This window comes from Choloepus didactylus, chromosome 3 (genome assembly GCF_015220235.1).
Source record: "Choloepus didactylus isolate mChoDid1 chromosome 3, mChoDid1.pri, whole genome shotgun sequence".
NCBI lineage: Eukaryota > Metazoa > Chordata > Mammalia > Pilosa > Megalonychidae > Choloepus > Choloepus didactylus.
The window spans coordinates 208496942-208513965 of NC_051309.1; the positions used below are offsets into that span (position 1 = coordinate 208496942).

The 17024-nt window shown below is 35.5% G+C and overlaps 1 protein-coding gene across 3 annotated transcripts in view; it reads right to left on the minus strand.

Annotated features, from left to right (window-relative positions):
* The window catches only part of TUSC3 (tumor suppressor candidate 3), a 306555-nt gene that overhangs the window by 14536 nt on the left and 274995 nt on the right, over window positions 1–17024 (minus strand). For 2 of the 3 annotated variants that reach the window (XM_037831243.1, XM_037831242.1), the window contains exons 8-9: window positions 6936–7010; window positions 4745–4835 (exon numbers count right to left, since the gene is read on the minus strand). In XM_037831243.1, the coding sequence (XP_037687171.1) occupies window positions 4745–4835; window positions 6936–7010 (166 nt within the window). Of the gene's footprint in view, window positions 1–4165; window positions 4261–4744; window positions 4836–6935; window positions 7011–17024 lie in introns of all 3 variants that reach the window. The other variant, XR_005216025.1, reaches the window with a different exon arrangement.

Consider the following 17024-nt stretch of genomic DNA (forward strand, 5'->3'; position numbering starts at 1 on the left):
TGATATTTACATGAGTAATACTCTTCTGTAAATTTACAAATAGTATCAGTTTCCCATGAAAAAAATTCTTTATATGCATTTTTTCCTTTTTATAAACCAAGTAGATTATTTTGTCACCAAAGTAAATTTTTCTAGTTCTACACCTGTGTTCCAAATTAATATGCACTTAACATTCATTCATTAAAAACTTACTGCCTACCATGTGATATTTTCTATTTCAGAATTTGGATAAAACAGTGAATAAGATACTTGCTCCCTGCTTACAGTGAGTTTATATCTAGTGGGAGAAACAAACTTTAACTGAATAATCATACAATAGTTATAAATATGATCTATACTGCCAAAATTTCTATTTGCTTCTCTGAAAGTTTGTTTTATTCAAAGGAAGAAATTTAAATAACATAACTCCAAGTTCGTTTTTAAAAAAGCTGAACCAAATGAGTTTACTGACTAGCAAGATAATGTTTCTTTTACATCATGTAAAAATGCAAAAAGAAGAGAATAAGGAAAATAACATTGTTTTCAGGTTTATTTTTTTAAAATAAGAAAACTTTGAGAAAATGGAGGAGTAATGTCTTCACTGGCATTCAAGATCTTGAAGCATATAAATCACTTTTTCTGTCCCATCTGAAAACAGATTACCAGGACAAAATTCCTGACTTCTATTCCAATTAGAAGGATTAGTCTCTTGGCAGTCACAGATTTAACAATGATAATATGAACTGTTTATGAAGGATCCCAAAGGTTCATAATATACAGAAGACAGACTTAAGTCACTCTTCTCTCAAAACCCTCCAATGATTCCCTATCTCATTCAGATAAAAGTCAGAGTTCTTACCATGTTGTATGACGCTCCGCATTATTTCACCCCACTCTGACCTCAGTGGCCTCATTTCTTACTACTTTACCTCCTGCGCACTCTTTACTGTAGACACACTGGTCTCCCTGTTTCTCAGGGTCCTGCTGCTTCTCCAGGACCCTTAAATTTGCTGTTCTCAGTGACTGCAACATTCTTCCCCCAGACACCCACACAGCTCACTCATGTCACTTCCTTTAGGATTTTACAAAAAATTCAGGACTTCTCTGAATTTTCAATGACCTATCTCCTTTCCTGATAGTTTAAATAATGCCTATCATTATTTAAACATACTATATGTTTTACCTATTTTGTTTATTTTCTGACTTCTTACCTTTCCCACCCCACTTGAATGTAAGTTCTATGAGGACAGAGATTTTAGTCTGTTTTATTTATGGTTATGTCCTTAGAATCTGTAAGAGTAGCAGGCACATAGTAATTGCTCAGTCAACATTTATTGAATAAATTTAACATTTTGCACAGAATCTCAAAAAATCATATTTGCTTTCTTGCAGTTTTATTATTTTAACTGTATAGGATGCTAGATGATAAACTGAAAGTCACTTAAATTTCAATGAAGTTTGTTCTCTGACATGTCTTCACAAAATAATAAATCAATAAAATTTAAGTTTATTTAAAATATTCAGTTATTTTTTTACCAAACTTTATAGGAGCTACTATATAAAGTTGGAGAGCCACAGAGTTTTGAGAACAATCTCTAATAAATATTAAAGATCTATCTTGCACATACCTTCCAAAAATAGAGCTGGATTAAATACTACCCTCTACACTCACTTAATGATTTTGTCTTTTATAGGTATCTGTCATTTTATGTGGCTTCTCTTGAAAGCATCTAAGAAACAGATGCCTAATTTATATTCAGCAGGCCCTTGGCACAGCACCAATAATTTAGACACTTGGCATATACTGGTAACACTGATGACTAGCAAAAGTAGTTGCAAGGAGTCTAGAGAGTAGAACATGGGATATGAGGTACACGGGCATGAAAATTTGGCCTAACTTGGATATGCATACTGGATAATGGCAAACTTAACCAATTAGGCCCTTCTTCTTAAAAAATTATACTGAGAGTGAGACTGGTCACAAGGGTAGAAGCCAAAGACACAGAAAAGCACCAATCAGCTGAAGGGAGGAAAGTAAACAATTATTCAGTAGTGACAATGGTAGAAAAATAAAGAGGCAGGCCATAAGGAATTGAATTACCTATAGAGTATAGGTTGAGAGCAATGAATTCATATTTCTGAATGATATATTTCTGAACCTTCTTCCAGTATCTGTGAGATCCAGGTGTGTGTCAACTAGATTCACTTCTCTATTTATCTTTGCCATAAACTTCTCATTATGCAAGATAACCTCCAATGCTTCTTGGCTCTTTGAATCTAAAACAGTCTAACAGAACAGCCCAACTATCTAGCTTGAATCAATCTGGTGTACACATACAACAGCACAAGAAACAGTTGGAAGAGCTACTGCAGCAGCAAGAAGCTCCATGTCTGCCTCCCATTGTCTGTTCTGCCATGTAGCAATCTTTAGCACCCCTGATTTCCTAAAGCTGCTTTGCTAGGCCATGTCCTGATTCTGTATCTTGGCAGCTTCTTCTCAGGGGCTGTCATCTAAACCACACACATTTTGTATTCATAGTCCATTCTGAGGTATGATTCCTATCCCCAGTGTTGGTGTCTAACAAGAGACTTCATCTTAATTTCCAGCTCAATGAAGATAGCTGAGGCAAGCCCATACCATTTTTAGTGGTAGAGCCTTAACAAGGGAGTGGGGCTGGTTAGTGGTAGAATTTTCAAATGCCATGTTTACACAGAAATATGTAAGCACGTATTTTGATTCAGAAATGCTTACTCTGTAATAGTGTGAAGCCTAAGATATGTATTTTGAAAAGCTTCCCAGGTGCTTTATATGTCCACTTTTGGTAAAGAATCTGAGTACTGTACTACTCCTTATACAAGAAGCTTAACTGCTCCTTGGGAAAACAAGTACAAACTTCAACACTTTTCATTCATAACAAAAATAATACTGTCAAAATATAACATTATTATAAGGAACTAGTGAAAACCTGATTTTTCTCTCCTTTTCGTCATCATTACACTGCTATAACCTAGATAGGGAATGATATTCTGGTACGCTTAGGTACCCTCTTGTACAAGGAAAGCTGAAATTGGCCCCTTACCTTCCCCCACTTCTTAATTGTCAACTAAACAGGGTCAGAGGATCTCACAACAACTCTCACTGTAGTTTACCTATTTATAAAAATAAAGATACAATCTTTCTTTTGACATAGTGTAAGCGTTATGAAGGATAAAATGAATTATTTTTGTAAGTATTTTTGGTGTTCTGGATAAAATATTTTTAAACTAGAGAGTAGTTCTATTTCTTTTAATTTACATATGTCAAACTGAGATGCCAAAATCACAAAGAATCATGATTCTCAATATTAGCATAGAGGGAGAAACAAATAACTACATCTTGGGTATTATTTAATCTTGGATTTGAGTAGTTCGATCATTTCACATTTTCAAAACCAAAATTGGCTGGCTACGTAACTTCAAGAAGAATAACATGACTAAACTGGAGATGTAATTGCCTTTCTTAATACACTTGTTGCCCTCAGAGTTGATGTTTTTATAAATTCATTTAAGCTGCAGGCAGGATGATCACCTGACTCAGATCTGACACCCACACATCTTCCACTGCCTTAGTAAATTTATTTTTAGCGAGTATGGGAAGAAGGGAATTGGAAAATGTGCCTGTCTCACTCATATCATATGTGAAAATATAGAGGTGGAGCTGAGGAGGCTTATTCTTTCATTATAACCCCATAATCAGATCTCCCTATTATGTGGTTAGTTTTCCCCCTGATATAATATATATATGGAGAGAGACCTTCTTTCAAAATGATTGTATTGTTCACATGTGGAAGGGTATGATGAGCTTTTATTTTCTATCAACATATCATTGGTTCTACTATCTCCGCAGAAAAAGTCTTCAGAATCCGTGAGAAAGGAAACATAGGGCCTTACTTCTTCATTAGAAATAAGTATGAGTTAAGGTATTGGAAGGACTCCCTAGAGAAAAAGACCAGTAGTATTTATTCTTTTAAGAAAGGCAGAAGGTGGGAATATGCTCAAGAAGTGAAGGTATAGCTAATTCACAAAGTGTACTACAACCTATAGATCAATTGTAGTGTGTTTTAGTGAAAGTTTTCTTTGGTAATAAGAATGATTTTTCAACATCTTCTCTCCTCCAATTATCACTATGTGTGGGTGGAAATCTTACCAGATATGCATTAATGATGCCTTCTAGTGACCAGAGATTATTTTATCATTTAATTTTTCTCTTTCAAGTTGGCTTTTCTTCTTTACTCGAAAAAGCTAAAATTTTGCAAAATTCAAAAGATGATGCAAAGTTTATTAGACACTTAACAGTTGATTATATGAGAAGTATATTGCAAATGAAGTAAAAAAATCACATCAAATTGTCATTTATATAGAGAAAGCAAGTTCAGGTGATGGATAGACAAACCAAGAGAAGAAATTTCCATGAATTCCATAAAGCTTAGAACTTGTTTTGTTATATGTCTCTCTGTATATATAATATAATAATATATATGTATATGTATCTCTAAAATGAAACTATATGCTGCTTGGAAATAGGAACTATGTCTTATATCTCTTTTGCATGCTCCGCTATGCTGAACACATGGCAGGTGCTCAAAAACTTGCTTAACTGAGTTAAAAGTCATTTGGAAAATGAATTAGCACTACTTTAACTTAATACTTAATAGTTCATCATTGAAATTCTTGCTTATTCTATCAGTTAAAAATGAAAACATTCACATTAGTATAAAGATATTACCTATAAGGATAGCCGTGGTATTTGGAACGAAATATTGAAAGTAGAAAACTGAAGAAGAAGACCACCAGGCCTAATCCCACTAGGCAAATTACTAGAAAGAGACAGAAAACACCATTAGTGTCTAGAAACAAGTAAATGATGGCCCAAGTGTTTATATTTTTAAATGCGTTCAATTAATTACAGTATACTTACATTTAATAGTTCATGGCATATACAGGTACAACAAACCAGATAATCCAAAATACAATGTATTCATTATTTTTCAGTCTTCTCAAGGAAAATGTACTATGTACGGTATGAAAACCACAAAATTGACTGATCTAAGTCTTCTGGTGGTTTATTCTCTTACAGAGTTCCTACAGGTACTAAAATGCCCCAAAGGGATAAAAAAACAAAATGAAACAACAAACTATGTGATAAATCGTAAAGAAGACTAGTAGCCCCTTCATTATGAAGTGCTGGCTGTATTAGCAGAGATATCTGCATTATCAGAATGCTCAATATAATTTAATTCTTTTCAGATGCCATGCACTTTATAAAAATATAATTATCAGCTGGATTATTGTCTCAATAAAAGCATGTTACTTAGAAATAGTTTATCCTAGAGTACAGAAGACTATGAATAAAACTTGGAGAGTAACGTATTGTCTCAGACTCAAAAGGGGGAAATCTCTCTAAATGGCAGGTAATGGTGTCAAAGTGTGGTTGTTGTTTGCTTGCTTGTTTTACAAAGGAATAGAGGGCATACATTACAGTAGAATATATATGTATTTGGGGAAGTAGTGATCAGAGTTACATACAGAAATGTCTACCAAGGGGGAAGTTGGAATTAGTGATTTTATAAATTCACTCCCATAGATGTTGTGAGATGAAGAAATTTAGTACATATTCCTTACCAATACTATTACTTATCTTAATATGATAGGATATATGATTAATATATAATCATCTAAGAGTTTTCCTCATAAACGTGATTTGTCAATCCCAAGAGCATCACAATGTTTATTCAAAGATATATCATAAAATTATTTCAACAGTGCTTAACTAAACAAAGTAATACATTCAATTTTTTCTGTGGTTTCTTTACAATGGTGTATAAAGAGTATTACGGGAAAACAGAGCAAACTAAACTATAAATTATATCCAAAACATGTCAACACTTAAGACACCTTAATATTTAGAAGTCACTATGACTCATTTAAACACGTGACCTGGCTAAAAATCATGAAAAGGGAATCATTCTGGATTTTTAGTTTATGTATCTTAATAAATTAGTCTGTTCTAGACACCTAGCTCCTTTAACATAAGATCTGGGTTTTAAAAAGTATATTGAAAAAAAACCTTTAAAATTATAGGTTTTTAGAAGTATAATAACAAAATCATATGACTTGATACTAATTATAAAAAGGTCTGTGGCAGGAAACATTGGATCTAAGGCCATCCATCCATTCCTAACCTGTGCTCCTCAGGGACAGAATATTTTTCCCTTGTGTTCTGTCCTTTTTTGCTGACAAAATGTGTTACTTTAGAAAAATACAGATTTTTTTTTGCTACAACTCCCTGAGAAGAAATAAATAGTCCAATCAAAGGGTAAAACATGGTTAACTTGCTTAAGCAGCATAATGTTGGAACCCCTTGATGGAGTTCTAAGTCTTGGAATATCATGGAAAAGGCAAAGCCCCTGGAAAAAGAAAATATCAAGAACTGTTCCCTTTTAAAATGTCTTTATAATGTTTTTTAATATTTCAGTATTTTAAAAACAAAGTATGAAAGATTCTGTCTGAATCAGGCTTTGACTGCATACCTGATTCTTGCGGCATAGGGATCATTATCATGTGCATAAAATCTATGAAGACTGTCAACAAAATTCTCATTCTCTCCCTGTAGCATGGATGTTACTATAGAGGCTGCAGCTCCAGTGAAGGGTCCAGACAACCCTGATAAAGGTGAATAACAGCCCTCCTTTGCATGCAAGTCCAGGGCAAACCATTCCATCTCATTTTAGAAGAAATGTATTTTCAAGAATATGCACACACATCCAAGAAATGGAAAACAAACAAAAAACACTGTACCTTCCTAAAGTAAATCAATTCTTTAATGCATATTTACATAGGGCTTTTGTATGTGTCTCATTCAAGTGAATCTTAAAGACTAAATCTAAATTGCAAAAAATACCAACAGAGAGACTTACTCCGTCTTTTTCCAACATCTCCTTTGGAAGTCGCTGCTTCATTTAAAAGAACCATCCCCATGGTGATAGCAGCATCTACAGTAGTTGTCAAGGAAACTGTAGAAATAAGATCTATTAACTTTTCTGGATCTGGATACAATGTATTCTGTTCCAGAATGGTTAAATCACAAATGCACAAAAAGGTAAATACAATTTATTCTTTTTATTACATAAAATTACCACTCTGTGTAATGTAAATATGCTTTAACTTTTAAAATTTATAACCTGAAACTCAATTAGTGAGATTGTGAAGGTCTAATTCTGAATGCTCTAAAATTCCAAGACTTTCATAGTTCATATGAATTATATACTTTCAAAAGCAGTTATTACATTTCATGTTATAAAGATATGTACTAGTTATAGACACAGCAATATATTTCATTGGTAACCATAGAAAATTAGAATGTATTCAAACATACATTTTCACAGTGTATGTGCATATGTGTGCATAGCTTTCTTAGGCTTCTCTTTTACTTTACTCCTAAATGTGTTCTTTCACAAATAATTTTGTTTAAAGAAATACTTGTTCAGATCAGGTATTGTGTCACTTGGAAATTTTTTTAGTATCATTTACAAGCCTTACTAATGCAAATAAGCACATAATAATAGGACAATCTAATGAACTTAGCAGGTTCTTAATCTATTCAGTTAAATGTTTGAAACTGTAAGAATGAGAACAAAATTACTTTCTTTACTTAATGTCGGCATGCAACAGGTAAGATATACTCATGCCATGCTGAAAGACACCAAAGATTAAGAAAATTATGGAAGAAAACTATGGAAGCTTCTCAACTTTGTAAGGACATTTTTTGCCATGTCATTAAAACATTTTTGACATCAACTACATTAAGATTTTAGAATCATCAGTTCTGGAAATGTATTTATTATATATGACTAAGAGGTTAAAAATAAAAAGGTAAAAACTATTTTAGCCCATAAATTCCTCAATATGCTCAAATATATTATTATTTCCTTGAATTCACTTGTACTGCTTTATGTATATAGCCAGCATCAATACATCTCCTGTGTAGGATGACACCAAGTGCCTTTTACTCCTAAATGGGAAAGCTCAAAGGATATTATCTGACTATGTCAATACAATTAATTGGAAGATGTCAGGGGGAATTCTTCAGAGGCAATATTTCCATACTGCATCTGTTTTCATGACCATATTATCCAACAATCCACGATGTTTCCAGTCAGGCATTTATGCTTACACTGAACTCTTTATATGAATGATTTTCAGACTACTCTAAAATTATTTATAGCATTGGAACACTTTTGGGTGGGAGCGGACATAGCTGGAAGCCAAATGTAGTGAAGATAAAAATCCTCTTATCTAGCCAGCCCTATGCAATCTGCCCACTCCCCACTGTCCACTACTACTAAACTTTTGGGGTTCCATGATACACAGTTTGAAAACCACTGAAATTTAGATAATTACTGAATTACTTGTATTTCAATCACATACCATGGCCTAAAAGAGAATGAGTGTTTTGTGGCAACAGTATGATAGTCTGTGGATTTTAAGTATTCATTATTCTTAATTTATAGTGTTTTGACAGCATTCTCATATGAATTCCCCCAAGTCCATATTCGTAGGACAATGCTAGTAATCAAATATGGAAAAAAGAATAAAAAAACTTGTATCACTCTAATTGTTCATATATAGGGAGTTTCTACTGCTTAATTCCCGAGTTAGTTTTTTTGGAGCATAATGATGTGGCTCCTTAATAAATAGTTACATTAGGTTTCCCTTTTATCCTTAAAACTTCTCTGACATCATGTTTGTATCCATTTATAATTTTTTTTTAATTTTTTTTATTGAGAGATATTCACATACCATGCAGTCATAGAAAGCACACATTCAGTTGTTCAAAGTACCATTATACACTTGTGCGTTCATTACCAAAATTAGTTTTTGAACATTTTCATTACCACACACATAAAAATAATAAGAATAAAAACCAAAGTGAAAAAGAACAATTCAAGTAAAAAAGAACACTGGGTGTCGTTTTTTTTTTTTTGTCCCCATTTTTCTACTCATTCATCCATACACTGGACAAAGGGGAGTGTGGTCCATATGGCTTTCCCAATCACACTGCAGCCCTCAAAAGCTACATTTTTATACAATCGTCTTCAAGATTCATGAGTTCTGGGTTGTACTTTAATAGTTTCAGATATTTACTGCTAGCTATTCCAATTCACTGGAACTTAAAAAGCCTTGTCTATATTGTGCGTAAGAGTGCCCACCAGAGTGACCTCTCGGCTCCTTTTGGAATCTCTCTGCCACTAAAGCTTATTTCTTTTGTTTGCACATCCCCCTTTTGGTCAAGATGTTCTCCATCCCACGATGCCAGGTCTAGATTCCTCCCTGGGAGTCATATTCCACATTGCCAAGGAAATTCAATCTCCTGCGTGTCTGATCCCACGTACTGGGGAGGACAGTGACTTCACCTGCCAGGTTGGCTTAGCTAGAGAGAGAGGGCCACATCTGAGCAACAAACAGGCATTCGGGAGGAGGCTCTTAGGCACAATTATAGGCAGACCTAGCCTCTCCTTTGCAGCAACAGTCTTGCCAAGGACAAGTCCTGTGGTAGAGGGCTCAGCCCATCAAGCCACCAATCCCCTATGTCTGCGAGCACCTCAGCAGCCATCGAGGTGGGGAAGCCCAACACCCCTGCATTCTATACCAGCTCCTCAAGGGGGCCCTGCATATTTTTTTAACTCTTTTTCAAAAAATTGTATCAAAAAAAATTAGAAGTACAGTAAAAAAACATTTCAAACAAACCATAACACAAGAGAATAAGACGAAGACAATTAACCTAAGATAACTACTTTACTTCCAATATGTTCCTACACTACCCCAAGAAAATAAACTAATATAGCCACATTTCTGTGAACTTGTTCCTGCCATACCTATCAGAAATTAACAAACCATATAGTCATTTCTGGCCATTCCCAGAACGTTAAATTTACCCACAATAGCTTATCTGTTCTTACTGGGTTATCATTCTCCCTCCATTAATTGCTCTGTGTCGCTGGTTCACCTACATTCTACATTATAAACCATTTATTTTACTTTTTTCAATATTCACAGTAGTGGTAGCATATAATATTTCTCTTTTTGTGCCTGGCTTATTTCACTCAGCATTATGTCTTCAAGGTTCATCCATGTTGTCATATGTTTCACGACATCTTTCTTACTGCCGCGTAGTATTCCATCGTGTGTATATACCACATTTCATTTATCCACTCATCTCTTGAAGGACATCTGGGTTGTTTCCATCCCTTGGCAATTGTGAATAATGCTGCTACGAACACTGGAGTGCAAATATCTGTTCGTGTCACTGCTTTCAGATCTTCCGGGTATATACCGAGAAGAATAATAGCTGGATCGAAGGGTAACTCTATATCTAGTTTTCTAAGGAACTGCCAGACTGACTTCCAGAGTGGCTGAATCATTATACAGTCCCATCAACAATGAATAAGAGTTCCAATTTCTCCACATCCTCTCCAGCATTGTAGTTTTCTGTTTGTTTAAGGGCAGCCATTCTAATCGGTGTGAGATGGTATCTCATTGTGGTCTTAATTTGCATCTCTCTAACAGCTAGTGAAGCTCAACATTTTTTCATGTGTTTCTTGGCCATTTATATTTCCTCTTCAGAGAACTGTCTTTTCGTATCTTTTGTCCATTTTATAATTGGGCTGTCTGTACTACTGTCATTGAGTTGTAGGATTTCTTTATATATGCAAGATATCAGTCTTTTGTCAGATACATGGTTTCCAAAAATGTTTTCCCATTGAGTTGGCTGCCTCTTCACCTTTTTGATAAATTCCTTTGAGGTACAGAAACTTCTAAGCTTGAGGAGTTTCCATTTATCTATTTTCTTTTGTTGCTTGTGCTTTAGGTGTAAGGTCTAGAAGTGGCCACTTAATACAAGATCTTGAAGATGTTTCCCTACATTATCTTCTAGGAGTTTTATGGTACTATCTTTTATATTGAGATCTTTGATCCATTTTGAGTTAATTTTTGTGTAGGGTGTGGGGTAGCGGTCCTCTTTCATTTTTTGGATATGGATATCCAACTCTCCCAGCTCCATTTGTTGAAAAGACTGTTATGTCCCAGTTCAGTGGCTTTGGGGGTATTATCAAAGACCAGTTTGCCGCAGATCTGGGAGTCTATCTCCAAATTCTCAATTCAATTCCATTGATCAATATGTCTCTCTTTGTGCCAGTACCATGCTGTTTTGACAACTGTGGCTTTATAGTAAGCTTCAAAGTCAGGGAGTGTAAGTCCTCCCACTTTGTTTTTCTTTTTCAGAGTGTTTTTAGCAATTCCAGGCATATTACCTTTCCAAATAAATTTGACAACTAGCTTTTCCAGGTCTGCAAAGTAGGTTGTTGGAATTTTGATTGCGATTGCACTGAATCTGTAGATAAGTTGGGGTAGAATTGACGTCTTAATGACATTTAGCCTTCCTATCCATGAACACGGAATATTTTTCCATCTTTTAAGGTCCGCTTCTATTTCTTTTAGTAGAGTTATGTAGTTTTCTTTGTATAGGTCTTTTACTTCTTGGTTAAGTTTATTCCTAGGTACTTGAATTTTTTAGTTGCTATTGAAAATGGTATCTTTTTCTTGAGTGTCTCTTCACTTTGTTCATTTCTAGCATATAGAAACATTACTGACTTATGTGCATTAATCTTGTAACCTGCTACTTTGCTAAATTTGTTTATTAGCTCTAGTAGCTCTTTCATCGATTTCTCAGGGTTTTCCAGATATAAGATCATATTATCTGCAAATAATGACAGTTTTACTTCTTCCTTTCCAGATTGGATGCCTTTTATTTATGAAAAATATATATTGAAAATATTCAAAATATAAATGGCTCTTTAAAAATAAAGTTGGGTATTAAATACAAAACACATATTCATTTATGATTCCATCTGTTAAGAATCTTCCTCTATTCAATTTTTAAAATCCCAGGGAAAATGGCACTATTTCTCTTTGTGGGGAAAATAAGATTTAAAATTAAAGGTGTTAAAATTTTAATGAATAAAGCCATATATTAAAATATTCTCAGGGTTAACTCTTATATACCCACAAATATGCAAGTACAAATATATGCTTGTGTTTATAAAGATACAATCACACAATCTCAGGCAAAAGTACAGTGGCTACCCTACCCAAGGGAAATATGTCTAAATGACTGGATCTTTATATCATCTTTACTGTTTTGCCTTTGAATTATTAAAATGTTGAAACCTACAAGAGCAGCATACTTCTCAAATCATTTTTGAATTTCACACAACTTTAACAATGCCATGACAGAAAATTATGTATAAGACTTTCTCAAGAATAATACCACATTTTATCTTACTGGTGGGCATTTGTTTCCAAATGTTTGCTATTAAAATACTCCTGCAAAGAATATTTTTTTACAGGTATTCTGGCATACATGTGCAAAATTTTCTCTAGGTTCTTGTGGTGGTTTGGCATTGTATGTACCCCAGAAAATCATGTTCCTAAAGCTAATACATTCCTGTGGGTGTGGACCCACTGTAAGTAGGATCATTTGATAAGGTTACTTCAGATAAGGCATGGCCCAGGGTGGGGCATAATCTTCTTACTGGAGTCCTGTATAAGAGAATGAAATTCAGAAAAAGAGAGAAAGCAATGAAATCTGGAAAATAAGGAAGAGACCAGCAGATGCTGCCATGTTCCTTGCCACGTGGAGTCCCGGATTGCTGGCAGCCAGTCTTCACAAAAAAAGGATCATCTTGATGCCTAGATCTGGACATTTTCACAGTTTCAAAACTGTAAGCTTGTAAACTGACAGATTCCCATAGTTAAAGCCAACACATTTTATGGTATCTGCTTTAAGCAGCTTAGCAAACTAAAACAGTCCTATCCCCAGAGGTGGAATTTTGGGGAGGTTGAGCATGTATATTTTCAAATTTATTAGGTATAATCATACTGCAGTATTACGAGTGTTCCCATTTTTCTTACATTTCACTAACATGTTATTATCATAACTATTGATTTTATCAAACTAATGAGTGTGGAGCTATGTTACTAATGAGTCTAAGTATCTTTTGATATGTTAATTCCCTTCTTTTTGTTTAATCATCTGTATATTGCCTATTTTCTTTTGCTCAACTTCTCATCAGAATACTTGTCTTTTTTCTTATTGATTTGTAGCATGTCTTCAATTTTTCTGGATATGAATTGAAATACATGTCACACATATATATATTCTCCTATTTTATGGCTTGTGTTTTAAATTGTTTTGTCATGCAGAGGGTTTTAATTTTAATGTAGCCAAGTTTATCACTTTTCCTTTATGAGTTCTGGTTCTGCTTATAAAATTAATTCCTACTTCTAGGTCTTAGAAATGTTCTCTAGTTTTCCCTTTCTAGTTAGCTTTCCAATAAGTCAGGTAAGGCTATTCTTCTGCTCAGATCCCTTTAATGGTTTTCCACCTCAGTCTGAGTCAAGTTCAAAGACCTTAAAATGGACTCAAGGCCATACATGATTTGTACCTCCAGTCCATGGCTCTTACATTTCTGTCTTCGTTTCCTCATACTCTTGTCCTTGCTATTCCTCCAGCAAGCCAGGTGCTCCTCTTCCTAAGGACCTATGAAATGCTCTTCCCCTGTATGTCCACATAACTCACTTCCTCTCTTCTGTCAGGTTTCTGTTCAAATGACATCTTATCAGAGAAACTACCTCCAACCTCTCTATTGGCTTTATCCTGCTTTTGCTTTGTAACACTGTTTTTGAAAGAAATTTCAGATTGTACATATTTTTACCTATTTACTGTGTTTCTCCATCCACTATAATGCTAGCCAAACATGGGAAGGGACATTGTTTTGTTAACTATCTTCCCCTGGTACCAACAACTTTTTATAAATAAGGGAACTGAACACCAGAGAGGTTTAAGTAACTTGCTTTAAGTCACAAGGCTAGTGAGTAAAAGTTGCAAACCAATAAAGCATAGAAGAAGCTAAGTAGGATGGTAGTGCAGGGTTAGAGGAAAATGGTAGTGAGAATAGGATGGGTACAAACATTAATAGCTAGCTCTAAAGAGCATAAAATTTTACATCAAATTTTACAGACCTGTAGTTTGCAAGCTATCAACAAAACTGCTATTTCAATCATATCTATCTAGATTATGATTTTACCTTTACATCACTTTTTTATATTTCATGTTGCTTTAGATCAAATTCTCATAATGTACTGTGTATCTTGGGAGCAAAAGTGGGTTAATATAGCATTTTTTGAAGTATGCAAGAATTCACATAATATGTCAAATCCCTATTATAGTAAATTTTTAATGCAATTTTATTAAGATATATTCACATAACATACCGTCCTTCAAAGTGTACAATCAGTTGTGTATACTAGTGCATTGATCACTACAGTCTTTGAACATTTTCATTACTCCAAAAAATAAAATAAAAATTAGAAAAAAAAGAACATTCAAAACATTCCCTTCCCCTCCTGCCCTCATTGTTCATTTACTTTTTTATTCACACTCATTGTTTTTTTATCAAAAAATTAAAAAAAAGAGTTTCAAACAAAACCAAAACAAAGGAATAAGAAAACACAAATAACCTAAAATAACTACATTGCTTCCAACATGTTCCTACCCTACCCCAAGAAAATAAACAGGCTATAACCCAACAAATGGATAAGAAGAACAAAGGAATAAGAAAAACAAATAACCTAAAATAACTACATTTCTGCAAACTTGTTCCTACCATACCCCCAAGAAATTAACAAACCATAATTGTTCCTGAGCATTCCCAGAACATTAAGTTTGCCCTCCATAACGTATCTGTTCTTATTAGATTATCGTTCCCCCTTCACTACTTGCTATCACTAGGTCCCCTACATTCTACAATATAAACCATTTATTTTACATTTTTCACAGAGTTTACATTAGTGGTAACATACAATATTTCTCTTTTTGTGCCTGGCTTATTTCGCTCAGCATTATGTCTTCACGGTTCATCCATGTTGTCGTATGTTTCACAACATCATTCTTACTGCCACATAGTATTCCTCCATGTGTATACACCACATTTTGTTTATCCACTCATCTGTTGAAGGACATTTGGGTTGTTTCCATCCCTTGGCAATTGTGAATAGTTCTGCTGTGAACACTGGCGTGCAGATATCTGCTCATGTCACTGCTTTCAGATCTTCTGGGTATATACCAAGAAGTACAATTGCTGGATCGAATGATAACTCAGTATCTAGTTTTCTAGGAAACCGCCAGACTATCTTCCAGAGTGGCTGAACCATTATACAGTCCCACCAACAATGAAGAAGAGTTCCAATTTCTCCACATCCTCTCCAGCATTTGTAGTTTCCTGTTTGTTTAAAGGCAGCCATCCTAATTGGTGTGAGATGATATCTCATTGTGGTCTTAATTTGCATCTCCCAAATAGCTAGTGAAGCTGAACATTTTTCTTCATGTGTTTTTTGGCCATTTCTATTTCCTTTTCAGAGAACTGTCTTTTCTTTTGCCCATTTTATTGGGCTTTCTGTACCACTGTGGTTAAGTTGTAAGATTTCTTTATATGTGGAAGATATCAGTCTTTTGTCAGATACATGGTTTCCAAAATATTTTTCCTATTGAGTTGGCTGCCTCTTCACCTTTTTGAAAAATTCCTTTGAGGTACAGAAGCTTTTAGGTTTGAGGAGTTCCCATTTTATTTGATTACACAGGTACACTCTTAAGGCCATAAAGCGTCCAAGGTAATGCATCAACAGTCGGGTACCTTCTCTGGAGGATGGCCAATGGCGTCCGGAAAACCTGTTAGCTGGGAAGGCATGTGGCTGGCATCTGCTCTGAGTTCTGGTTTCAAAATGGCTCTCTCCCAGGACGTTCCTCTCTAGGCTGCAGCTCCTCTTCAAAATGTCACTCTCAGTTGCTGTTGGGGTGTTTGTCCTCTCTTAGCTTCTCCAGAGCAAGAGTCTGCTTTCAATGGCCATCTTCAAACTGTCTCTCATCCGCAGCTCCTCTCTCAGCGTCTGTGTGTTCGCCAAAGTGTCCTTCTTGGCTGAAGCAAGCTCGCTCCTTCTGTCTGAGCTTATATAGTGCTCTAGCAAACTAATCAAGGCCCATGCTGAATAGGTGGGGCCAAATCTCCATGGAAATTATCCAGTCAGAGTCATCACTCACAGTTGTGTCGGCTGCATCTCCATCGAAAACACTCAAAGAATCACAATCTAATCAACACTGATACGTCTGCCCACACAAGATTACATCAAAGATAATGGCATTCTGGGGGACACAATACATCCAAACCTGCACATTCCACCCCCTGGACCCCAAAATCACATGATCTTTCCAAATACAAAATACATTCATACCATCACAATATCACAAAAACTTAAATCATTTCAGTAACAATAGTTATGTACAAGATCCCATTAAATCAATTACAGGCATGGTTTGTTCTAAGGCATAATTCTCCTCTGGCTCTGTACCTCTGAAACTTAGAACAAGTTATCTGCTTCCAATATACAAAGGAGGGACAGTCGTAGGGTAAACATTCCCATTGCCATAAGGAGAAACTGAAAGGAAAACAGGGTTAACAGGACCAAAACAGTTCCTAAAACTCACAGGGCAAACTCCATTAGATTTCAAAGTCTGAAAGTCATTAACAGAACAATGTTTTATTCTTGGGGCTTTACAGAGCGGGAGTCGAACCCTTCCTAAGGGCCTTTTGCGGCAGCCCTTTTCTCTCCAAACACTGGGGTCAGTGTTCCAACATATCCACACACTGGGGAGACCACCTTCCTGGCCCCACCCTCCTCAAACATCGGGGCAGCACCCAGATTCCCTTCCATCTCTGGGGCACACACTCAACCCCTTCAGAACAGTGGGGTGGTGGCCCAGGTTTCTCTCATTCCCTGGGAATGTGCTCCACCCTCTTTGGGGCTTGGGGTGGCAGGACTATTCCTAAGCACTGAGTCAGAACGCCCAACCTCGATCTCCGGGGCAAACTCACCCTTTCCATGCGTGTGGGCCA